This window comes from Salmo salar, chromosome ssa18 (assembly GCF_905237065.1).
Source record: "Salmo salar chromosome ssa18, Ssal_v3.1, whole genome shotgun sequence".
NCBI classification, from domain to species: Eukaryota; Metazoa; Chordata; class Actinopteri; order Salmoniformes; family Salmonidae; genus Salmo; species Salmo salar.
Window position 1 is genome coordinate 75,301,384 of NC_059459.1, and position 27,443 is coordinate 75,328,826.

At 40.9% G+C, this 27,443-nt stretch overlaps 2 protein-coding genes across 4 annotated transcripts in view; one reads left to right on the top strand and one right to left on the bottom strand.

Annotated features, from left to right (window-relative positions):
* The window catches only part of LOC106577876 (collagen alpha-6(IV) chain), a 232,608-nt gene extending 207,379 nt beyond the window's left edge, over window positions 1-25,229 (bottom strand). For all 3 annotated transcript variants that reach the window (XM_014156296.2, XM_014156295.2, XM_014156294.2), the window contains exons 1-3: window positions 25,161-25,229; window positions 24,869-24,998; window positions 24,641-24,686 (exon numbers count right to left, since the gene is read on the bottom strand). In XM_014156296.2, coding sequence (XP_014011771.2) covers window positions 24,641-24,686; window positions 24,869-24,879 — 57 coding nt within the window. In that variant the 5' untranslated portion in view covers window positions 24,880-24,998; window positions 25,161-25,229. The remainder of the gene's footprint in view (window positions 1-24,640; window positions 24,687-24,868; window positions 24,999-25,160) is intronic.
* A 944-nt stretch (window positions 25,230-26,173) lies between these two features.
* Window positions 26,174-27,443, top strand: part of LOC106577877 (collagen alpha-5(IV) chain) — a 93,911-nt gene continuing 92,641 nt past the window's right edge. The window contains exon 1 of the mRNA XM_014156297.2: window positions 26,174-26,442. Within this exon, the coding sequence (XP_014011772.2) occupies window positions 26,389-26,442 (54 nt within the window). The 5' untranslated portion in view covers window positions 26,174-26,388. The remainder of the gene's footprint in view (window positions 26,443-27,443) is intronic.

The window sequence follows — 27,443 nt, forward strand, 5'->3', positions numbered from 1 at the left end:
ACAAACACACACTCTTCCCTTCAGTTGCCGACTGACCGGTGTGTGTGTGTGTGTGTGTGTGCATCAGTGGAGGCTGCTGAGGGGAGGATGGCTCATAATAATGGATGGAACGGAGCCAATGGAATGACATCAAACACATGTAGACCATTGTAACTTTTGGATTGCGTGTGACAATGATCATCGGTCTTCCTCATTAGTGAGCTAGATGCCTTTCGGGGCCCTGTGAGAGAGACAGTCGTGTCTCCCAAATGGCTCACTATTCCCTATAGCCCATAACCCTCTGGTAAAAGGTTGTGCACTATATGGGGAATAGGGTGCCATTTTGGACATAGCCAGGGACAGGAACGGAGCCAGACACCTAGCAGCTAGCTAGGACTTCTATTTCCAAGAGAGATAGCTAGGCCCATTCACCATAGAACTAGTGAGATAGCTACAGTAGGCATTCCCACTCACAGCCAGAGGATCTCTGGCTAGATAGTATTCTCCATGGATAAAAATAATCTAACAACAATGCTAAGCTAAATCAGCTAGCCAGGAAAGAGGTTGCTAGCAGTTATGGTCAGGGTTGGCGAGGCTACTTTCTAAATGTAATCCGTTACAGTTACTAGTTACCTGTCCAGAATTGTAATCAGTAACGTAACTTTTGGATTACCCAAACTCAGTAACGTAATCTGATTACATTTAGTTACTTTTAGGTTAATTTCCCCTTAACCTGTTGGGTCTAGGGGGCAGCATTTGCACGTCTGGATAAAAAAAATGTACCCGATTTAATCTGGTTACTAATCCTACCCAGTAACTAGAATATGCATATACTTATTATATATGGATAGAAAACACTCTAAAGTTTCTAAAACTGTTTGAATGGTGTCTGTGAGTATAACAGAACTCATTTGGCAGGCAAAACCCTGAGACATTTTCTGACAGGAAGTGGATACCTGATGTGTTGTATTGACTTTAAACCTATCCCATTGAAAAACACAGGGGCTTAGGAATATTTTGGCACTTCCTATTGCTTCCACTAGATGTCACCAGCCTTTACAAAGTGTTTTGAGTCTTCTGGAGGGAGATCTGACCGAACAAGAGCCATGGAACGATGATGTCCCATTAGACACCTGGCGCGCGAGTTCATGTTGGGTACCCTCGTTCCAATACGTTATAAAAGAGTATGCATTCGTCCACCTTGAATATTATTCATGTTCTGGTTAAAAAGGCCCTAATGATTTATGCTATACAACGTTTGACATGTTTGAACGAACAGAAATATGTTTTTTCCCCTCGTTCATGACGAGAAGTCCGGCTGGCTTACATCATGTGCTAACGAGACGGAGATTTTTGGACATAAATGATGAGCTTTTTTGAACAAAACTACATTCGTTATGGACCTGTGATACCTGGAAGTGACATCTGATGAAGAGAATCAAAGGTAATGGATTATTTACATAGTATTTTCGATTTTAGATCTCCCCAACATGACGTCTAGTCTGTATCGCGAACGCGTATTTTTCTGGGCGCAGTGCTCAGATTATTGCAAAGTGTGATTTCCCAGTAAGGTTATTTTTAAATCTGGCAAGTTGATTGAGTTCAAGAGATGTAAATCTATAATTCTTTAAATGACAATATAATATTTTACCAATGTTTTCTAATTTTAATTATTTAATTTGTGACGCTGACTTGACTGCCGGTTATTGGAGGGAAACGATTTCCTCAACATCAATGCCATAGTAAAACGCTGTTTTTGGATATAAATATGAACTTGATAGAACTAAAAATGCATGCATTGTCTAACATAATGTCCTAGGAGTGTCATCTGATGGAGATTGTAAAAGGTTAGTGCATCATTTTAGCTGGTTTTATGGTTTTGGTGACCCTGTCTTTGACTTGACAAAACATTACACACAACTCTTGTAAATGTACTGTCCTAACATACTCTAAATGTATGCTTTAGCCGTAAAACTTTTTTGAAATCGTAAAACGTGGTTAGATTAAGGAGATGTTTATCTTTCAAATGGTGTAAAATAGTTGTATTTTTGAAAAATTTGAATTTTGACATTTATTTGGATTCAAATTTGCCGCTCTTGAAATGCACCTGCTGTTGATGGAGTGCACCACGGGTGGCACGCTAGCGTCCCACCTAGCCCCAAGAGGTTAAGAGGCATTAGAAGAAGACTTGATTTATCCTGCAATGTTACAGTTGCAATAGCTTGCAATATATGGATGTTACACCTAAACGACATCTATTGAAGGATAAATCAATGTTAAAGTTTACATAGCTGGCCATATATGGATGTTAAATGTTACTTTATGGGTTGGTTATGTAGGCTTCTTCTAACCCATCTCTTTCTACTACATATAATAACATGATTAAATGACATCTTTACATTAATAACCACTGTCTATCAGAAATTCCAGACATTCCAATAAACCCCTGGATCTTCAAGAATAGGACTTGGAAATATGGAAGTATAGATTAGACAAATTGTTTTACTTGAGCATGACCCCAAAACTAAGGATTTATTAGCCAGCCCTCCTCTCTAGTTTATGATTATGTTGTCACGGAGGATTGATTGGGCTCATGGAATGGCATGCTTTGAGCACTACTGAAAAGTGCTATTTACGTGTGAAAAATGAATGCCATATACTGCATTTGCTACAGGCCTATTGTTTACCTTTTAGTTGGTGACACTTTGATATCTTGGTAATCTGCAACTGTTTAAAGGACAAATCCACAGATGAAACAATAACAAAATGGTCGCCCCGCCTCTGTTTTGGTAAAAAGCTGAGGGATGGGCCTGGAGAAATGTAACCACTCTCAGATTAATAGACACAGCTATGGATGCAAGGACTGACCATCCATGATTTTAAAATGATTTTTTTAACCATGTTGTGAGGCTATACAGTGTTTGTTTACATTTACAATGTTTACAAACATTGAAGAAAACAGGCTTATATTGTGGGTTCTCATGGATTGTGACAGTTGAACTAAGCTCATGAGGCATTTATAAGTTCTATTCTTCAAGAATCAATGAATATATATATATATACTGCTCAAAAAAATAAAGGGAACACTTAAACAACACATCCTAGATCTGAATGAAAGAAATAATCTTATTAAATACTTTTTTCTTTACATAGTTGAATGTGCTGACAACAAAATCACACAAAAATAATCAATGGAAATCTAATTTATCAACCCATTGAGGTCTGGATTTGGAGTCACACTCAAAATTAAAGTGGAAATCCACACTACAGGCTGATCCAACTTTGATGTAATGTCCATAAAACAAGTCAAAATGAGGCTCAGTAGTGTGTGTGGCCTCCACGTGCCTGTATGACCTCCCTACAACGCCTGGGCATGCTCCTGATGACAGTCTGTGGTGCAACGTGGCATTGGTGGATGGAGCGAGACATGATGTCCCAGATGTGCTCAATTGGATTCAGGTCTGGGGAACGGGCGGGCCAGTCCATAGCATCAATGCCTGCCTCTTGCAGGAACTGCTGACACACTCCAGCCACATGAGGTCTAGCATTGTCTTGCATTAAGAGGAGCCCAGGGCCAACCGCACCAGCATATGGTCTCACAAGGGGTCTGAGGATCTCATCTCGGTACCTAATGGCAGTCAGGCTACCTCTGTGTGGCCCCCCAAAGAAATGCCACCCCACACCATGACTGACCCACCGCCAAACCGGTCATGCTGGAGGATGTTGCAGGCAGCAGAACGTTCTCCACGGTGTCTCCAGACTCTGTCACATCTGTCACGTGCTCAGTGTGAACCTGCTTTCATCTGTGAAGAGCACAGGGCGCCAGTGGCGAATTTGCCAATCTTGGTGTTCTCTGGCAAATGCCAAACGTCCTGCACGGTGTTGGGCTGTAAGCACAACCCCCACCTGTGGACGTCGGGCCCTCATACCACCCTCATGGAGTCTGTTTCTGACCGTTTGAGCAGACACATGCACATTTGTGGCCTGCTGGAGGTCATTTTGCAGGGCTCTGGCAGTGCTTCTCCTGCTCCTCCTTGCACAAAGGAGGAGATAGCGGTCCTGCTGCTGGGTTGTTGCCCTCCTACGGCCTCCTCCACGTCTCCTGATGTACTGGCCTGTCTCCTGGTAGCGCCTCCATGCTCTGGACACTACGCTGACAGACACAGCAAACCTTCTTGCCACAGCTCGCATTGATGTGCCATCCTGGATGAGCTGCACTACCTGAGCCACTTGTGTGGGTTGTAGACTCCGTCTCATGCTACCAGTAGAGTGCAAGCACCGCCAGCATTCAAAAGTGACCAAAACATCAGCCAGGAAGCATAGGAACTGAGAAGTGGTCTGTGGTCCCCACCTGCAGAACCACTCCTTTATTGGGGGTGTCTTGCTAATTGCCTATAATTTCCACCTGTTGTCTATTCCATTTGCACAACAGCATGTGAAATGTATTGTCAATCAGTGTTGCTTCCTAAGTGGACAGTTTGATTTCACAGAAGTGTGATTGACTTGGAGTTACATTGTGTTGTTTAAGTGTTCCCTTTATTTTTTTGAGCAGTGTATATAAAATGTATAAGACCAAAACTGCATGTAGCAACTACAGATTGTCCCTTTAAGTCTATCAAATGTGTGTGAGTTTGAGCATGTGTCCATTAGGCCTATGGGATTTTATCAGCATGAATCAGATTGAGCAATAAAAGCCCCACTTCTATTCCATAGGCTGGGATCCGCACGATGCAGCTGTTGCAAGAGCGCATGTTTCACTGGTTTCAAAAACAATGATTGATAGGCAGCTTAAACTTCTTGAATTCAACCATTATTGGGTTCAAATACACATTCAGATTTGTGAACAGCCATCCACAACAACCACAATCCGTAAGGCACAAATAGCTAAATGAGAGAGCAACAGTGTGATTCACATCAATGTGTGATATCAATAAGTGATATCCGTATCGCCGTGGACTATAAAACTGCAGTCTTACCTCCAAGCGTTTATTCAAGTTGGATAATCTTTGGATGTCGACAGCAGTCGCACTATTGGAAGACATGGCTTGGACTGTGGCCTACAAAAGCTTATTCCTGCTAATTTCCCGCGATCCATCAAACCCATTTGGTGTGTCATGATAGTGGTCTCTGACTTGTGGTCAGACTTGCTCAGGTGGAACAAATGTAAACTTGCACCTTTTTTCAATGCTGATTTGAATGCCATTGAGAAAACAGAGAAGTGTCAAAGATGTATTTTAGCAAACATCCTTTCTGAATTTAAAAGTAATCCTCGAAGTAATCATCTAGTTTTTCAAAAGTATCTGTAATCTGATTACAATATTTTAGCTGGTAATGTAACGGATTACAGTTAACGTTTTTTTTTGTAATTCCTTACATGTAACAGATTACATGTAGTCTGTTACTCCCCAACCCTGGTTATGGTTGTCACTAGCTAGTCGCAGTAGAGAACGGTGCTGTAGCGAATAATAAACTCACTTCTTAGTTCTCTCTCCCTCCCTCTCCATCTAGCAAAGCAGGCCAATTAGGCATAGCGCTAAGGTAGCTCACGATGAGTTCTCAGTCAGGGTTGGGCCAGGGAAGCTACAGTAGCCGACGCTAGCTGGGTTAGTGGGGCAAATCCCAGCATGTATTATGGGCACGGCCTAAAATTAACACCAACCACCTGCCAAATGTGGGTAGATGTTGGCATTGGTGGGTAAAATATCTATTTCACCAGCCATGTTGGTGGGTGGTCAGGGCTCCACAGTACGAGCATTTCACTCACATTTATGAATAAAAATAGTCAAGTATGATCACATTCATAGTAACATACTATAAATAATGCAGTAGCTGTTTTTCAAAGTATTTTTGCCGTTTTGTTTCATAGCTGGTAAATGAATCTCACAAAGTCAAAGACCTACGATAGCCTATTCATTCCTGCGCTGCAACACTGCCTGGCTGGGGGCTATGCGCATGTGAAGTGATGAGTGAAAGATTGATTTTTAGAAGCGCTGCACACAGGCACAAGTCTACTGAAGTGAGACTTTGTCCTTGTGTTTCTTGGCTATTTACATTGTTTTGTTCACAATCTAGGTTGTTTTTCTATGTTTGAGTTTCAACTGCTAGTGAAGAGAAGACAAGGCTTCTACTAGTCAGACTCAATCTCACAGGCACAAACATGACTGGAGTTAAATTACCTCGGTAACCTCCCGCCCTTAAAGGGGAAGGTGAACATTTTTGTCTCATCTGTGACATTTTGGTTAAAAGACTCACATCATAAAAACTGAAATTAAACAATATACCACCTTACTTGTTACTAGTAATACATTTTTTTTTTTTTTAACATTACAAAGCATGCTCATCTGTTTTTTTGTGTTTTGTTGGTGTAAATTATTGCAGAAAATATATTTTGGCAGTTAAAAAAATCTAATTTTTTTAAATCTAATTGCCACAGTGGCTGGTGGAGCAAATAGTTAATTTATGCCCTGATTATGGGCTTGAGCCAAAGGACTGTTACTGGCTGAGTAACCTAGCTACTCCAGAGTCCTGATATACCCTCAGAGCCTGTTTAAACCCAGGACTCCCTTGTAAAATACCTTCTTTATCCCAATGGGACTCTTTGGAAAAGTTGAATGAAAAAAAGCTTCACCATCTAATTGAACAAACACAGAGGTTCTAGAAGCTAAACCAACAGTTTCAGATTGATAGAATGGATGGGAATGACTATTACATCATCGTTAGAGTAGAACCTTTTAACATTTCAAAGATTTACATAAATGTAAAAAAAAACAGCCGTTGACAGAAAAATTGGCTCGATTAAGATTTATGACCAAACAAAGGGACAAATCTGATTGGTGCTGGATTTCCATGGAAAACATCATTTGAAAGACAGAACAAAGTGATTGATGTGTCACAGACAGTTTTGTGGGCGCATTCTCTTCTATTCCATAATCAGATTTTTATTATTTTTATTATCCATTATCACCATCAATCTTTTTGTCCAAGACGACATTGCAAAAAATGTCTTCTACATATTTATACGGTTATAAATAAATAAATAACTTATAAATAACCTACGGCTACAATTCCAGGTGAGGTGATGAGGTGACATCATTATACCTGGCATTTCTCCTTCCAAATCAGTTCCGCCTCGTCTCAATAAAGTTATGAAAAAAAGGAAACACGGACGGAGACAGACACAGACTAACATCACATCACTGTTCAGGAATCTGACTTTGAACACCTGTCTGTATCCCAAATGGCACCCTATTCACTATGTTCCCTGGTCAAAGTAGTGCACTAGAGTCTGAAATGGCACCCTATTCACTATGTGCCCTGGTCAAAGTAGTGCACTAGAGTCTGAAATGGCACCCTATTCCCTATGTGCCCTGGTCAAAGTAGTGCACTAGAGTCTGAAATGGCACCCTATTCCCTATGTGCCCTGGTCAAAGTAGTGCACTACAGTCTGAAATGGCACCCTATTCCCTACGTGCCCTGGTCAAAGTAGTGCACTAGAGTCTGAAATGGCACCCTATTTCCCATGTGCCCTGGTCAAAGTAGTGCACTAGAGTCTGAAATGGCACCCTATTCCCTATGTGCCCTGGTCAAAGTAGTGCACTAGAGTCTGAAATGGCACCCTATGCCATTTGGGACACTATCTGTGAATGATCTTCTCCATAAGTGGAAAAGACAGCTCAGAGAACAAGGAGGAAAGGAGGATCATAGGAGGAGGGATGATGTAGCCGGCAGGGTGGATTACCTGGCCTGGTACGAGCTGGGGAACGAAGGGATGAGGCGAGACAAAGAGAGGGATGGAAAAAGAGAGGGAGGAATCTAAATTACAGGGTAAGAAGAAGGAAACACAGAGGGAGGGGTTCTACATGGTTGATATTAACTGTATCATAGCAATACGTGTGTGTGTGTGTGTGTGTGTGTGTGTGTGTGTGTGTGTGTGTGTGTGTGTGTGTGTGTGTGTGTGTGTGTGTGTGTGCATCCTAAATGGAGGGTTGTGTTGTGGATGGGTCCTCCTGGATCATAGCTTTAGACAGGGCTGGTTATAATGCTTCACTACTTGCTATAAACACATGCCTGAACCTTTCTGAAGTCTTATTATAAGGCTTATAATATTCTCTCTATGCATCTCTGGCACTATGAGCCTTGTGTGTTGCCTCTCTGAACCCAACATTAGGGTCACAGTATTGAAAAACGATTTGAACCACTGAACTATAGAATAAAGATACATTGAAGGGGAATCTGACTCATAAGAGTGACCGTCTTTAGTCTACTTACGGTAAAGCAGTTTGCCTTGCACAGGCACGTTGGTTTTCATAATTTTTGTGAATCGTCTTCAGGTGAAATGATTTAAATGTTGTTTAATGCCAAAGTAATGATGTTGTAGGGATTAGAAAGATATCATAAAGGCTGTTTAGCTTCAAAAAAGGCCTTTATGGTGAGTCTGTTGAGGCCACACAAACTACTGAAACAAGAGGGCTGCTGGCATTGAGAGAGAAAAGCCTGGGCAAGTCCAACTAGCTCAGAAAACACTTCCACCCAAGACCAAAACACCATGCCACCTCGCTCACTGACAAGGCTAAAGACCTTTTCAAACATCCCCCAAGGGCACTGATAGACAAGAAGAAGAAGACCATTCCTTCTGTCCTCCTTCCCTCTCTTCTCTTTTTAATAAAGAATAGAAAGTGCAACAAACAAACCTTAAGAGGAAGGAATGTTAAGCCCCGTCCAATCATGCGCCAGCCCTCAGCTTTTGTGTTCTGCTGACCTTTGACATTGCATTTACCTCGACCAATAAGGAAACAAGCTACAGAGGGGTTTGATATCTGAAACGATGCCAGTGTGGGACATTCGCCACTCAACTACATCAGGGACATGTAATCCTCTTACACAGTGAATTCACAGAACATACGGTAATAAAGTAGCACTCATAAAGACATACTGCACATAGTAAAAATGGTACTGGAACAGACCCTGTATATAGTATGGTATTGTAACTGACCCTGTATATAGTATGGAATTATAACTGACCCTGTATATAGTATGGTATTGTAACTGACCCTGTATATAGTATGGTATTGTAACTGACCCTGTATATAGTATGGAATTAAACTGACCCTGTATATAATATGGTATTGTAACTGACCCTGTATATAGTATGGTATTGATCTGACCCTGTATATAGTATGGTATTGTAACTGACCCTGTATATAGTATGGTATTGTAACTGACCCTGTATATAGTATGGTATTGAACTGATCCTGTATATAGTATGGTATTGTAACTGACCCTGTATATAGTATGGTATTGAACTGACCCTGTATATAGTATGGTATTGTAACTGACCCTGTATATAGTATGGTATTGTAACTGACCCTGTATATAGTATGGTATTGTAACTGATCCTGTATATAGTATGGTATTGAACTGACCCTGTATATAGTATGGTATTGTAACTGACCCTGTATATAGTATGGTATTGTAACTGACCCTGTATATAGTATGGTATTGAACTGACCCTGTATATAGTATGGTATTGTAACTGACCCTGTATATAGTATGGTATTGATCTAACCCTGTATATAGTATGGTATTGTAACTGATCCTGTATATAGTATGGTATTATAACTGATCCTGTATATAGTATGGTATTGAACTGACCCTGTATATAGTATGGTATTGTAACTGACCCTGTATATAGTATGGTATTATAACTGACCCTGTATATAGTATGGTATTGTAACTGACCCTGTATATAGTATGGTATTGAACTGACCCTGTATATAGTATGGTATTGTAACTGACCCTGTATATAGTATGGTATTATAACTGACCCTGTATATAGTATGGTATTGTAACTGACCCTGTATATAGTATGGTATTGTAACTGACCCTGTATATAGTATGGTATTGTAACTGACCCTGTATATAGTATGGTATTGTAACTGACCCTGTATATAGTATGGTATTGTAACTGATCCTGTATATAGTATGGTATTATAACTGACCCTGTATATAGTATGGTATTGTAACTGACCCTGTATATAGTATGGTATTGTAACTGACCCTGTATATAGTATGGTATTATAGCTGACCCTGTATATAGTATGGTATTGTAACTGACCCTGTATATAGTATGGTATTGTAACTGACCCTGTATATAGTATGGTATTGTAACTGACCCTGTATATAGTATGGTATTGTAACTGACCCTGTATATAGTATGGTATTATAACTGACCCTGTATATAGTATGGTATTGTAACTGACCCTGTATATAGTATGGTATTGAACTGACCCTGTATATAGTATGGTATTGTAACTGACCCTGTATATAGTATGGTATTGAACTGACCCTGTATATAGTATGGTATTATAACTGACCCTGTATATAGTATGGTATTGTAACTGACCCTGTATATAGTATGGTATTGTAACTGACCCTGTATATAGTATGGTATTGTAACTGACCCTGTATATAGTATGGTATTGTAACTGACCCTGTATATAGTATGGTATTGTAACTGACCCTGTATATAGTATGGTATTGTAACTGACCCTGTATATAGTATGGTATTGTAACTGACCCTGTATATAGTATGGTATTATAACTGACCCTGTATATAGTATGGTATTGTAACTGACCCTGTATATAGTATGGTATTGTAACTGACCCTGTATATAGTATGGTATTATAACTGACCCTGTATATAGTATGGTATTGTAACTGACCCTGTATATAGTATGGTATTGAACTGACCCTGTATATAGTATGGTATTAACTGACCCTGTATATAGTATGGTATTATAACTGATCCTGTATATAGTATGGTATTGTAACTGACCCTGTATATAGTATGGTATTGTAACTGACCCTGTATATAGTATGGTATTAACTGACCCTGTATACAGTATGGTATTGTAACTGACTGTATATAGTATGGTATTGTAACTGACCCTGTATATAGTATGGTATTGAACTGACCCTGTATATAGTATGGTATTATAGCTGACCCTGTATATAGTATGGTATTGAACTGATCCTGTATATAGTATGGTATTGTAACTGACCCTGTATATAGTATGGTATTGTAACTGACCCTGTATATAGTATGGTATTATAACTGACCCTGTATATAGTATGGTATTAAACTGACCCTGTATATAGTATGGTATTGTAACTGACCCTGTATATAGTATGGTATTGAACTGACCCTGTATATAGTATGGTATTGTAACTGACCCTGTATATAGTATGGTATTGAACTGACCCTGTATATAGTATGGTATTGTAACTGACCCTGTATATAGTATGGTATTGTAACTGACCCTGTATATAGTATGGTATTGTAACTGACCCTGTATATAGTATGGTATTGTAACTGACCCTGTATATAGTATGGTATTGTAACTGACCCTGTATATAGTATGGTATTGTAACTGATCCTGTATATAGTATGGTATTGTAACTGACCCTGTATATAGTATGGTATTGTAACTGACCCTGTATATAGTATGGTATTGTAACTGACCCTGTATATAGTATGGTATTGTAACTGATCCTGTATATAGTATGGTATTGTAACTGACCCTGTATATAGTATGGTATTGTAACTGACCCTGTATATAGTATGGTATTGTAACTGACCCTGTATATAATATGGTATTGTAACTGACCCTGTATATAGTATGGTATTGTAACTGACCCTGTATATAGTATGGTATTGTAACTGACCCTGTATATAGTATGGTATTGTAACTGACCCTGTATATAGTATGGTATTGTAACTGACCCTGTATATAGTATGGTATTGTAACTGATCCTGTATATAGTATGGTATTGTAACTGACCCTGTATATAGTATGGTATTGTAACTGATCCTGTATATAGTATGGTATTGTAACTGACCCTGTGTATAGTATTCTTCCTTATTGTGTTCTTCATATTTCTTCTTATTTCTCGTGTTTTTTACTCTTCTAGTATTACTGCATTGTTGGGTTTCCAGTTTGCAAGAAAGGCATTTCACTGTACTTGTCCATGTGACATTAAAAGCATGTTACTTGATACTTGATGAAATAGAGTGTGGTACCTCCCTGTGTACATGCTGAAAGATACACACGTTCAGGTGAAAGACAAAGAAAACATAGAATATGAAATATTTAAAGATGTCCACTCTGATCTGCTTTATCAGTGATTGAGATATGGAAGAAAAACAACATAAAGAACTTAATAATCAATCAGATGACAGGACATCTATCAGAGTATTTTCTCCTTGACATTCACACTGTAGTAGCACCAACTCAGAAAAAGCCTGAGCACCAACACCCACCAAAATAACATCTCTAAAATGGTATGTCACTCACTGACAAAGTAGAGTCGCAATTCAATGGCTCAGACACTAGACGTATTGTATGTGGCAGGGTCGACACAATCACAGACTACAAAGGGAAAACCAGCCACGTCGCGGACACTGACGTCTTGCTCCCGGACAATCTAAACACCTTCTTTGCCCGCTTTGAGGTTAACACAGTGCCACTGATGCAGCCCGCTCCCAAGGACTGTGGGCTCTTGTTCTCCGTGGCTGACGTGAGTAAGACATTTCAGCGTGTTAACCCTCGCAAGGCTGCCGGTCCAGGTGGCATCCCTAGCCGCGTCCTCAATGCATGCGCAGACCAGCTGGCTGGAGTGTTTACGGACATATTCAATCTCTCCCTATCCCAGTCTGCTGTCCCCACTTGCTTCAAGATGTCCACCATTATTCCTGGACACAAGAGAGCAAAGGTAACTGAAGTAAATGACTATCGCCCCGTAGCACTCACTTCTGTCATCATGAAGTGCTTTGAAAGACTAGTTAAGGGTCATATCACCTCTACCTTACCTGACGCCTGTTCACCCCGCTACCATCCAGAAGGCGGGGTCAGTACAGGTGAATCAAAGCTGGGACTGAAAAATTGCTTCTATCTTAAGGCCATCAGACTGTTAAATAGCCATCACTAGCCGGCTACCACCCGGTTACTCAACCCTGCTCCTTAGAGGCTGCTGCCCCATATACTGTACATAGACATGGAATCACTTGCCACTTTAATAATGAAACACTAGTTACTAATAATGTTTACATACTGCTTTACTCATCTCATATGTATATACTGTATTCTATTCTACTCTATTTTAGTCAATGCCACTCCGACATTGCTTGTCCAAATTACTTATATATTTCTTAATTGCGTTCTTTTACTTTTAGATTTGTGTATTGTTAGATATTACTGCATTGTTGGAGCTAGGAACACAAGCATTTCTCTACACCCGCAATAACAGAGCGATAACAGGGAGAGAGAGAGGGTGGAGAGGGAGACAGAGAGGGGGGAGAGAGCAAGGGTGAGGGTGAGAGAGAGAGGGAGAAAGAGAGGGGGAGAGGGAGAAAAAAAAGGGTGAGAGAGAGAGAGAGAGAGAGAGAGAGAGAGAGAGAGATATGGGGGATAGGGTGAAGAGAGAGAGAGAGAGAGAGAGAGAGACAGAGAGGGAGACACAGAAGGGGAGAGATAGGGGGGAAAGGGTGAGAGAGAGAGAGAGAGAGAGAGAGAGAGAGAGAGAGAGAGAGAGAGAGAGAGAGAGAGGGAGATATAGGGGGGAAAGGGTGAGAGAGAGAGAGAGAGAGAGAGAGAGAGAGAGAGAGAGAGACAGACAGACAGACAGACAGACAGACAGACAGACAGACAGACAGACAGACAGACAGACAGACAGACAGACAGACAGACAGACAGACAGACAGACAGACAGACACAGAAGGGGAGAGATAGGGGGGAAAGGGTGAGAGAGAGAGAGAGAGAGAGAGAGAGAGAGAGAGAGAGAGAGAGACAGAGGGGGAGAGATAGGGGGGAAAGGGTGAGAGAGAGAGAGAGAGAGAGAGAGAGAGAGAGAGACAGACAGACAGACAGACAGACAGACAGACAGACAGACAGACAGACAGACAGACAGACAGACAGACAGACAGACAGACAGACAGACACAGAGGGGGAGAGATAGGGGAGAAAGGGTGAGAGAGAGAGACAGAGAGAGAGAGAGAGAGAGAGAGAGAGAGAGAGTGAGAGAGAGTGTGAGTGAGAGAGAGAGAGAGAGAGAGACTGACTGCTGCCTACTCTTTGGATTTCATATTTCAAAACAGATCATTTTTTACCACATTGATTATCTTCGGTTATTCATGTTTTCAACCTGTGACTATCTCAACCATCTAAGGACATTTAGACAGACGTCTATAAGTGTTACCTCTGGCGCTTTTTACCCTTCACTGACACACACACACACACACACACACACACACACACACACACACACACACACACACACACACACACACACACACACACACACACACACACACACACACACACACACACACACACACACAGGTTGGCACTGATGGCCATCTATTGCATTCCACCGCCTAGGGCCATGGAAATCCACACATGGAGAAAAGAGGGTGAGGAGAGGTAAGGAGAAGAGGTAAGGAGGCGGTAGGAACCACAGTTGCCTCGCTTAGTGGAGGAATGTTCTTGAGGTGACACCTGCGGAGAGGAAAATATCCCAACAAGTCCTGCCTAGTAGCACTGGAATTCCAGGAGGGAGGGCAGGAGGGTGAGATGGACGGAGAGAGAGAAAGAGAGAGGGAGGGTGAGATGGAGAGATAGAGAGAGAAAGGGAGAGGGGGTGAGATGGAGAGAGAGAGAGGGTGAGATGGAGAGAGAGAGAGGGTGAGATGGGGAGAGAGAGAGAAAGGGAGAGGGGGTGAGATGGAGAGAGAGAGTGTGAGATGGAGAGAGAGAGGGTGAGATGGAGAGAAAGAGAGAGAGTGAGGGGGTGAGATGGAGTGAGGGGGGGAGATGGTGGGAGAGAGAGAGGGTGAGATAGAGAGATGAAGTTATAAAAATCAATGTACACAAACAACAAGTATGAGGTTAAAATTTGCCAAAAACACACACATTTCTTTCCACAAGGCCGTGGGGTGAGACAGGGATGCAGCTTAAGCCCCACCCTCTTCAACATATATATATCAACGAATTGGCGAGGGCACTAGAACAGTCTGCAGCACCCGGCCTCACCCTACTAGAATCTGAAGTCAAATGTCTACTGTTTGCTGATGATCTGGTGCTTCTGTCATCAACCAAGGAGGGCCTACAGCAGCACCTAGATCTTCTGGACAGATTCTGTCAGACCTGGGCACTGACAGTAAATCTCAGTAAGACAAAAATTATGGTGTTCCAAAAAAGGTCCAGTCGCCAGGACCACAAATACAAATTCCATCTAGACACCGTTGCCCTAGAGCACACAAAATACTATACATACCTCGGCCTAAACATCAGCGCCACAGGTAACTTCCACAAAGCTGTCAACGATCTGAAAGACAAGGCAAGAAGGGCCTTCTACTGCATGCCATTAAAAGGAACATAAAATTCGACATACCAATTAGGACCCGGCTAAAAAATATTTAAATCAGTTATAGAAGCCATTGCCCTTTATGGTTGTGAGGTCTGGGGTCCGCTCACCAACCAAGAATTCAGAAAAATGGTACAAAGACCAAATTGAGACTCTGCATGCAGAACTTTGCAAAAATATCCTCCGTGTACAACGTAAAATACCAAATAATGCATGCAAAGCAGAATTAGGCCAATACCCGCTAATTATTAAAATCCAGAAAAGAACCGTTAAATTCTACAACCACTTAAGAGGATTCGATCCCCAAACCTTCCATAACAAAGCCATCACCTACAGAGAGATGAACCTGGAGAAGAGTCCCCTAAGCAAGCTGGTCCTGGGGCTCTGTTCACAAACACAAACACACCCCACAGAGCCCCAGGACAGCAACACAATTAGACCCAACCAAATCATGAGAAAACAAAAATGATAATTACTTGAAACATTGGAAAGAATTAACAAAAAAACTGAGCAAACTAGAATGCTATTTGGCCCTAAACAGAGAGGTCATAGTGGCAGAATACCTGACCACTGTGACTGACCCAAAATTAAGGAAAGCTTTGACTATGTACAGACTCAGTGAGCATAGCCTTGCTACTGAGAAAGGCCACCGTAGGCAGACCTGGCTCTCAAGAGAAGACAGGCTATGTTCACACCGCCCACAAAATGAGGTGGAAACAGCTGCACTTCCTAACCTCCTGCCCAATGTATGACCATATTAGAGACACATATTTCCCTCAGATTACACAGATCCACAAAGAATTCAAAAACAAACCCATTTTGATAAACTCCCATATCTACTGGGTGAAATACCACAGTGTGCCATCACAGCAGTAAAATGTGTTACCTGAGGCCACAAGAAAAGGGCAACCAGTGAAGAACAAACACCATTGTAAATACAACCCCTATTTATGTTTATTTATTTTCCCTTTTGCTCTTTTACAATTTGCACATCATTATAACACCGTATATATACACATAACATGACATTTGAAATGTCTTTATTCTTTTGGAACTTCTGTGAGTGTAATGTTTACTGTTCATTTTTATTGTTAATTTCACTTTTGTTTATTATCTACTTCACTTGCTTTGGCAATGTAAACATATGTTTCCCATGCCAATAAAGCCCTTGAACTGGAGGGAGACAGAGAGACAGAGAGACAGAGAGACAGAGAAAGACAGAAAGCAACAGAAAGAGACAGAGAGAGACAGAGAAAGAGAAAGTGAGAAAGACAGAGAGAGAAACACAGAAAGACAGAAAGAGAGAGAGACAGACAGAGAAAGAGAAAGAGAGAGAGAGAAAGAGAGAGAAAGAGCGAGAGAGAAAGACAGAAAGAGCGAGAGAAAGAGACAGAGACAGAGAAAGAGAAAGTGCGAGAGAAAGTGAGAGAGAAAGACAGAGAGAGAGCTAGAGAGAGAGAAAGACAGAGAAAGAGAGAGAGAGAAAGAGAGAGAGAGAAAGAGAGAGAGAAAGACAGAGAGAAAGACAGAGAGAGAGAAAGACAGAGAGAAAGAGAGAGAGAGAAAGAGAGAGAAAAAACAGAGAAATGGACAGATGGAAATGTAGACAAATCAATACAAATAAAAAACCATAATAAACCCTTAATAGGACCTTTGTAGATGCATCACAAGTCATTAATAAGACAATGTCATGCTAAAGAGGGCCAAAAGGGTTATGTCACGTCTGGCAAATCGGCAGAAGGACATAACAAATAACCTCTAAGCATGTTAGCAGACCTATTAAATAGTGTGAAAAAGCCCATTGTGACATCCACAGATAAATAAGCCAGATGGTTGGCATGTACTATCAGTGTTCATGTGAGGTGTGTCTTCGATTGCTCCAATCTATTTCAAGGAAGCCAGACAACACTGACAAAAATCACTTTTTTTTTTAAATCACCTTTCAACTTGTCTCATTTGAGAAAACTCTCACTACTAAATATCTTTCTATGACATTCTGAGCAGTACTGAGATTCACTCTTGTTTCACTTAAACTCCCTCTGAGTCACTTTCTGCAGTTCTTTCTCTTTTTCTACTCGTCATGTAGGCCTCACCCTCCTCGACCTCTCCGCTCCTCTCCTCCTTTCTCCACGGGAGTGTGAAGCGGGTCTTTCCCAACAGCTGTGTCAGACAGTCCTTCCTCTTGTGTGTTCTGAGATTGACGTGCTGTGTCAGACAGTCCTTCCTCTTGTGTGTTCTGAGATTGACGTGCTGTGTCAGACAGTCCTTCCTCTTGTGTGTTCTGAGATTGACGTGCTGTGTCAGACAGTCCTTCCTCTTGTGTGTTCTGAGATTGACGTGCTGTGTCAGACAGTCCTTCCTCTTGTGTGTTCTGAGATTGACGTGCTGTGTCAGACAGTCCTTCCTCTTGTGTGTTCTGAGATTGACGTGCTGTGTCAGACAGTCCTTCCTCTTGTGTGTTCTGAGATTGACGTGCTGTGTCAGACAGTCCTTCCTCTTGTGTGTTCTGAGATTGACGTGCTGTGTCAGACAGTCCTTCCTCTTGTGTGTTCTGAGATTGACGTGCTGTGTCAGACAGTCCTTCCTCTTGTGTGTTCTGAGATTGACGTGCTGTGTCAGACAGTCCTTCCTCTTGTGTGTTCTGAGATTGACGTGCTGTGTCAGACAGTCCTTCCTCTTGTGTGTTCTGAGATTGACGTGCTGTGTCAGACAGTCCTTCCTCTTGTGTGTTCTGAGATTGACGTGCTGTGTCAGACAGTCCTTCCTCTTGTGTGTTCTGAGATTGACGTGCTGTGTCAGACAGTCCTTCCTCTTGTGTGTTCTGAGATTGACGTGCTGTGTCAGACAGTCCTTCCTCTTGTGTGTTCTGAGATTGACGTGCTGTGTCAGACAGTCCTTCCTCTTGTGTGTTCTGAGATTGACGTGATGTTCTGTTTTTAGACTGGAGTATATTGTACCCATCTATCAAACTAATCGTTTAGTTTAAACAAAATGAATATACAACTTTGCTATGTTTTTAGACTGATGAACACCACATCATTCAGGGGTGAATCATAACTTCTACCCAAATAAATGTTTTGCCTAGGGTCCCATTGATATCAATGCATGACTTAAGGAAACACTGAAAGTTAGGATTCACCCCATAGTATAAGTAAATAGGGGAGGGGGGGGTTTATGTACATATCATAGTCTGATTCAGCCCATTGGCATGTCATGGGTTTGAAGGGACTGTGTGTGTGTGACTGTGTGTGGACACTTATCTCCTAAGCCTTTTGTTATCTGCAGTAGAAAGGAGCGAGATGAACGGCTAGGAGAGAGGAGAGGAGGAGAGCGAGAGAAAGAAGATAAGAATATTCCCATGAGAATAAAGCCCTTTGAATTGAATTTAAAGAGATGTATACAGCCAGAATATGGTCATAAGAGACATCTCTATTTTTATTTTATTTATTTAACTAGGCAAGTCAGTTAAGAACAAATTCTTATTTACAATGATGTTCTAGGAACACACACACTGACTTGTTCAGTGGGCAGAACAACATATTTTTACCTTGTCAGCTCGGGGATTCGATCCAGCAACCTTTCGGTGACTGGCCCAATGCTCTAACCACTAGGCTACCTGCCGCCCCTACACTCTAACCACTAGGCTACCTGCCGCCCCTACACTCTAACCACTAGGCTACCTGCCGCCCCCGGTATTCCTTTGGAACATTTGTGAGTGTAATGTTAACTGTTCATTTTTTATTGTTTATTTCACTTCTGTTCATTATCTACTTAACTTGCTTCGGCAATGTAAACATAGGTTTCCCATGCCAATAAATCCCTTTGAATTGAAAGTGAATTGAGAGAGAGAAAGAGAGAGAGTCCCTACACGCTTCATCACCTCTCTCCGAGGTAGGGTTGAGATTGGAACTGCTCTGCTATCTCTGACTAGTTAGGTTAACCACAGATCAGCTGATCTCCACTGAAGGTGATGTTAGGGTGGTGACACAACCTATCTACCCTCGTCAAAGTCTGACCTCACATAACTAACACTAGACCAAACTAAGATGAATCAATTGACAATAAAGGCATATCGGGAGGGACCTTTCTAATAATCAATCAATCATTCACTAACTACAATAATAAACAAATTAGGGACCGTTTCAATTTCTAATCAGTCTCTATTGAATTGAGAGCCAAAAGCTGACCATATATCCATAAACACTGACTCCACAAGAGAATGACCACGCGCACCCACAAAAAGCCCAAAGAGAAAGAAAAACATGACTCTTTCAGCTGCTTGTAGTGTCTCTCACACACACACACACACACGCCCAATGGCGCCGGAGAGGATGGCTGCTCTTTTATTGGCTCTTATCCAACCGTGCTATTTTGTTTGTTTTGTAACATTAATTGTAACTTTATTTTGTACATAATGTTGCTGCTACCGTTTCTTATGACCGAAAAGAGCTTCTAGACATCAGAACAGCGATTACTCACCTCGAATTGGACTAAGAATTGTTCTTTAATGAGTCGGATGGGAAGGATATACTGCAAAACACCCGTACAGGCCCTCATCCCCGTCATTCGCAGGAGAAAGAAACTGCGATTTTGCAGAAAGAGATCGGGGTGCCTTGTGAGGATCAGGCAGCGAGTTGCTAATCTGCCTTTGTAATTTGCCATCCGTACTGTTAGCTAACGTTCAATTGCTGGAAAATAAATGGGACGAACTGAAAGCACGTAAATCCTACCAACGGGACATTAAAAACTGTAATATCTTATGTTTTACTGAGTTGTGGCTGAACGACGACATTAATAACATACAGCTGGCGGGTTATACACTATCTATACTCCAACATAATTTTCCATCCTCATGATGCCATCCATTTTGTGAAGTGCACCAGTCCCTCCTGCAGCAAAGCACCCCCATAACATGATGCTGCCACCCCCGTGCTTCACGGTTGGGATGATGTTCTTCGGCTTGCAAGCCTCCCCCTTTTCCTCCAAACATAATGATGGTCATTATGGCCAAACAGTTCTATTTTTGTTTCATCAGACCAGAGGACATTTCTCCAAAAAGTACAATCTTTGTCCCCATGTGCAGTTGCAAACCGTAGTCTGGCTTTTTTTATGGCGGTTTTGGAGCAGTAGCTTCTTCCTTGCTGGGGGGATGAGGCCTTTCAGGTTTTGTCGATATAGGACTCGTTTTACTGTGGATATAGATACTTTTGTACCTGTTTCCTCCAGCATCTTGACAAGGTCCTTTGCTGTTGTTCTGGTATTGATTTGCACTTTTTGTACCAAAGTACATTCATCTCCAGAAGGTCTAAAAAAAATCCTGAGGTCTTGGCTGATTTCTTTTGATTTTCCCATAATGTCAAGCAAAGAGGCACTGAGTTTGAAGGTAGGCCTTGAAATACATCCACAGTTACACCTCCAATTGACTCAAATGATGTCAATTAGCCTATCAGAAGCTTCTAAAGCCATGACGTCATTTTCTGGACTTTTCCAAGCTGTTTAAAGGCACAGTCAACTTAGTGTATGTAAACTTCTGACCCACTGGAATTGTGATACAGTGAAATAATCTGTCTGTAAACAATTGTTGGAAAAATTACTTGTGTCCTGCCAAAGTAGATGTCCTAACCGACTTGCCAAAACGATAGTTTGTTAACAAGAAATTTGTGGAGTGGCTGAAAAACGAGTTAATGACTCCAACCTAAGTGTATGTAAACTTCAGACTTCAATTGTATATGTATTTATTTATTTAAAAAAAATGTATTTCACCTTTATTTAACCAGGTAGGCTAGTTGAGAACAAGTTCTCATTTACAACTGCGACCTGGCCAAGATAAAGCAAAGCAGTGCGACACAAACAACAACACCGAGTTACACATGGAATAAACAAGCATACAGTCAATAACACAATAGAAAAAAAAAAGAAAGTCTATATACAGTGTGTGCAAATGGCGTGAGATGGTAAGGCAATAAATAGGCCATAGTAGCAAAGTAGTTACAATTTAGCAAATTAACACTGGAGTGATAGATGAGCAGATGATGATGTGCAAGTAGAAATACTGGTGTGCAAAAGAGCAGAAAAGTAAATAAATGTCACGACTTCCACCGAATTCAGCTCCTCTCCTTGTTCGGCGGCGTTCGGCGGCGGTCGACGCTTTCTAGCCATCGCCGCTCCATTTCTCATATTCCATTTGTTTTGTCTTGTTCCATTACACACCTGGTTTTCATTCCATAATTACTGCATGTATTTAGTCCTCTGTTCCCTTCCATGTCTTTGTGTCAGGCGCTTTACTTTTGCTATGTTCCGTGTTTTTGGCACGTTATTGTTTTTGTACACACCCTTGACAATAAAAACAATATGGGGATGAGGTAGGTAGATTGGGTGGGCTGTTTACAGATGGGCTATGTATAGCTGCAGCGATCGGTTAGCTGCTCAGATAGCTGATGTTTAAAGTTAGTGAGGGAAATATGTATTGTATTATGTATTGATCACATCTTTACTAAAGCTGCAGAAACTTGCTTTAAAGCAATATCCAAATCCATCGGATCTAGTGATCCCATTATAACAGCCATATATAGGAAAAGTAATATAGTGTATAAGAGGTCATTCAATTTTTTTAGTGATTCTTATGTTGATGATGTAAATAATATTTGCTGGTCTGGGGTGTGTAATGAAGAGCAACCAGATGTTGCACTTGACACATTTATGATATTGCTTATTCCAGTTACTAATAAGCACGCACCCAATATGAAAATGACTGAAAAAAATGGTTAAATCCGTTTCGATTGAATTGAAAAATGGAATGGTTGAGAAGAATGAGGCAAAGGGTACAACAAGTAAGTCTGGTAGCACAACCGATTGGCAAACGTACTGCAAAGTGAGAAATCATGTGACTAAACTGAATAAAAACAAACTGTACTATGAAACAAAGATAAAGTATAGAAATAATGATAGTTAAAAGCTTTGGAGCACCTTAACCCGAAATGTTGGGCAAAAAGGCAAACTCGGCTCCATCATTCATTGATTCAGGTGGCTCATTCAACACAAAACCCACTGATATTGCTAACTACATTAAGGTTTTTTCATTGCAAGATTAGCGTATTTAGGCATGACATGCCTGCAACAAATGCTGACACTACACATTCAAGTGTATCTGACACACAGCTCGGACACCCATGCATACCCCACAAGACATTCCACCAGAGGCCCCTTCACAGTCCCCAAGAACAGACTGTGGGAGGCACCCAGTATTTCATAGAGCCATGACTACATAGAACCCTTTTCCACATTAAGTAACTCATGCAAGCAGTAGAATCAGATTTTCACAGCGGGGACTGTGGAGAGACAAACACAGGCACATGGATACGCACACACACAATAACATACGCACTATACACACAAGTGTAGATGCATTTTGTGTTGTAGAAATGTGGTAGTACAGTAGTGGCCTGAGGGCACACACTTAACATGTTGTGAAATCTGTTGTGAATGTATTGTAATGTTTTTAAAATTGCATAAGTGCCTTAATTTTGCTGGACCCCAGGAAGAATAGCAGCCTTGGCAGCAGCTAATGGGGATCCATAATAAATACAAATACAAACCCATTTAGCCTCTCAAGATATGATCTGTACACAGCCTACAATAACCTTTATGACATCATCTTAAGGCGCAGGATATAAGGTTAACCCTATTCGCACATGACCTGATCTCTGTGAGTTGTAACATCTGCATAAGTCAATACTTGCTTAGTTTCTATAGTGATTGCATGATGACCCATAAATACGCAGAGACTACAAGCAAACTTGCAAGTGGATACAAGTTGCAATAACATGAATACTGTGTTATATTAGGGCAGGTAATACAATATAAAGAAATTATCTCAAGGAACATGTTTTTTCTTTAAAATAGACAAGTTTCGGTCATACTCTTGCATGATGAGTTAACTTGGGGCCAGTACACTTGGTTCCCAGAGCAACCATCACCTAGGCTTTAGCGCATGAGGTCAATTATCTCTCCGCTACAATGGCTACTTGGAATGCTCAGATATATCATAGGTCCAGACTAGGGCATCAAGACCTCATTTTGCAATCAACCCGTTCTTAGAAAATACTAGAATTAAATGTGCGGATGTATTAATAACGGAAAATCAGATATAAATGTATTTATTTAAAAGAAAGTGTAAACTATGACTTGAAGTGACTATAATCTTTATATCTTAGTCATCATTAAATCCTCATAGCATTACTAGGCTATGCATGTATTAGAAATGTATGACAATTATACGTAGGCAGGCCTATAAACCATACGGTGAATGAGCCGCTCCAGATGTGGCTAAAGTTATTTGTTGAATTATTCAAAAGGGAGCGGGTTTTGACTCGCCCGCAAATCTCAGTGGGTCTACTCAAAATGCAGTGGTCAATTATATCGATACTATCCTACAGACAATATTCAATAAATACACGTAAACAAAACGAAATAAATGATAGTTGCAACTATGGGGATAAATCATGTGCGTTTTAACTTTCTAAATCATTATGAAAAATGTTCATTATAATAGTAAAATGTCCATCTGTCACTGACGGGATGATGTTGAAATAAAGTATATCTTCACATGCGTAAAACTCAAATTATGGATGAAAGGTCAGTAAGCAATTTGACTGGTGGGCTCTTGTTAATCAGCGTCCAGAATCTACAGACAGCGTTCAATAAACCCTACACAAAATATTTTAATTCCCCCAAACGAGGAAGGGTGATTCTCTGAGAAGGCATGAATCCTGCATGTAACACGCACACTGTGCCATGTCCTAGAGAAAACTACAGTGACCGCGAATATGTTGTGATGTTTCTTTTGAATTAACCACCAATAAGTGGCCCACTCAAACAACAGTCTTCCAATATCTAAATATATATATAGAATACATGTACACGAAGTAACTGCATCATATAAGCATTTGGAATATAAACAACCAATATACACAGCCTAAGGATAATAATTGTTGTAAAACACACCAGCGAGCTCCGCTCTGCGCAATAGAGCGCTGCCCCTCTGGTCACCTACACTGACACAGCACTGGTCATTGCACGATATGGTTTGCAACAATGTTGCCCTAAATTATAAATCCGAGGCTTGCAATACAGCGATAGAAAAATAACACAACGTCAAGGCTGTAGCCTCATCATTTGATTGAAGGTTACATGCGCACACTCGAGTCGAGAGCCCTTAACTATTGAGTAAGTTAGCACTTACCCCGTGTGTCGCTTCAACTGCCCAGCTGACAGCAAGTACACAAATCCTACAAAAAGAAATAAACAATTATATATCAGGCTGGCTTTAAAAATAAACAAAAGTTATACTAAATTTATATTAAAGTATTCGCGGAATGAGCTATTTGGCTACAGAACAGTTGTAAACTGGCAAGCAATGTCAAACTATACCGCTACGAAAACAAATCATTTTGAGCTCAAATAAACGCACCAGAATGTCATGTTGAATACCGACTGGAAGAAAATACAGGTCGTTTTCCTGGTAGCGGTCCTCCAGTCCCGTCTTCACTCCAAGCAGCTACAAGTGCCTGGACGAGCTCATTGATGAATCCAAAAAGCGTCTGTTTCACCGAAAAACGAGAAGAAAGACCAAAGAGAGAGAGAGAGAGATTTCAAATGAGGGAGAATCACTCACCAAAAGGCTATTTTCGTTAGGACTAGTTGAAATCGTTAGGTTATTTCGTCGTTTTACGCTATAAAGAATAGGGAAAGTTAAAACTCACCAAGTTCAGTTGTGAAAATGTTCGTCCCCTGACGGAGTTGTTTCACGCACGGGAACTACTTCGCAGTGCATGAGAGCAGAGGGGCGGGGCTTTAGCGTTGTCACGCATAGCCCACCCTTACCCACTTGTCACCCACTTTAGTTAGAAACCCCTATGGCACTATCACTACTCGAATAAATGATAAAAAGTCAACAAGATAGCAATTTTATGTTTCATTACGATTTAATAGGAGATTAAATACACATGTCTTGTGAGAGACTATCAATTAAGACAGCGAACGTTGAAAACATTGATACCTTGAGTGTATAGGCTACCTTTGACGAGGTTGCTTTTATTAAGATGTTAAAACTGCATTATTGAACTGTAAAAGAGAAGAAAGCATTCATTGATAACTGATCACTCTTCTGAGAAGGCAGTGTGATCTTTGTGGAATGTTCTACTTTGCATAATGCCGCGTTCAACTGCTAGTCAGAATGATGGGACTCTGGAATGTAGGTCCTGCTAATTGGACTAGAACCAGGTAGCAAGTTGGACAAATCTGAGTTTCCTAGTTCCGACTAACATATGAATGCGGCATAAACCGCTAAATTCCCTATGACTTTTCAAAAAACGCACAAAATATTTGCCCTAAATGAATATCGTAAGCATAATGGAATGCAACATGTTGGGACAACATTTGGAAATGTCAAACAAATGTTTTATGTCAAAACTTTAGCCTATTTGTAACCTGAGGCAACGAACAAAATTGCCCTACAAGTGTGTCCCATCTGCTACAGAAAATTGCAAAAGTTTGTGTCTTGAAAAACACATTTGCCACTGAAAAAAAGAAGAAGAACTAAACCAAATTATAACAACTATATTTGCTATATATCTTAGCGTAGGCCTACACGCAAATACTTCTTGTTATTTTATTTGTTTCTAAATGCTGAGTTCTTGTGCACAAGACCTGCGCATTGATCCGAAGTAGATCCGGCTGCATCACCAGCCTCCAGAGAGAAGGTTGTTCAGTGGTGCAGAGAAGGGAACAGTCCCAGTACACTACGGCTTGGACCTGACACAACTGGCTCTCTACTCACTTCTGACAACGACTTGGTTCTAATAAAAACAAAGGTAGCAAAAGAATATGACAATTATCTGATGTGTTATCTAGTAGAACTTGTCAATGTTTAGTTGAGGCAGATTCTTTTCTAAAAATGAAAAAAACGTAAAGAGTCTGCGAAATCTCGCCATGGGTTTGATGGTTGTTACCCTGTGTATCACGGTCCAGGAGTCGGAATCAGCGGTGAGTAACCAGCCTACAATTACTTTATACACATGTCGATGTAGCCTATTTCTAAAGAAATATAAGCCGGTAACCACAGTTAAAACCGCGACTGGCTCCTTAACTCCCCCGCGTCTTTTTGGCGAAAGTTTATAAATTGAGTGGATACTTTATTAACAAGTGTTACTTTTCTACCCCCGGTCTAATAATATTACGTCTCATCTTCTAGCCTTCTGTTTTCAAAATATGTTTTAAAGTGTTATTGCATATAATAATAATGACATATTCATGTGCGCTATTGTCGCGCTGTTGCACAGTTACGAACAAGCTCCATTCTAGGGAGCACTTCTCCGCGTCACAGTTCAGAGATAAGAGCGCGGGCCGGGGCACCGAAGCCCAGCTCCAGCTCGCGACTATCGCACTTTTTTTTCTAGGTCTGTTCTGCACCGGGCGACTTGTAAAAACACTCTGCACCTTCACTTTTCCTACTTTTTGTCCACTATGGAAGGAGAAAATGTGCTATTGCACACAATTTGTACATTACCCTCCTTGTAGAATGGTTAAAGTTACAATGCCCGCATTATGTACCGTGTGTCTTTTCTAACTTATTTGTGGCATTTAAATGAAACTTTGGCCAGCACATTGCAGGTAGGCTACATGGAATGGGCGTGTTGCATTGCCTGGTAAAAAGTGAGAGTGGATATAGGCGCTGTCACTGCATATTGGGGCGCTCTGAGCTTTGTATATTTTACTGGTAAAAAAAAACATGTCTATATATATATAGATATAGATATATACACTTCTCCCCTCGGAACAATTCAATCAACAATTTAATCAACTATAGGTTCTTGGTAAGATGCCTTAATGCATTTTAATGAGACAGGATACCCAGTAAGTGAAAATCAACATCTGGACATAACTGTCCCCTGTTCTCCCACACTGAATCCAAGAGGAGATGCTGGACAAGTTGGCATTTTTCTTTCTCTCTCTCTCTCTCTCTCTCTCTCTCTCTCTCTCTCTCT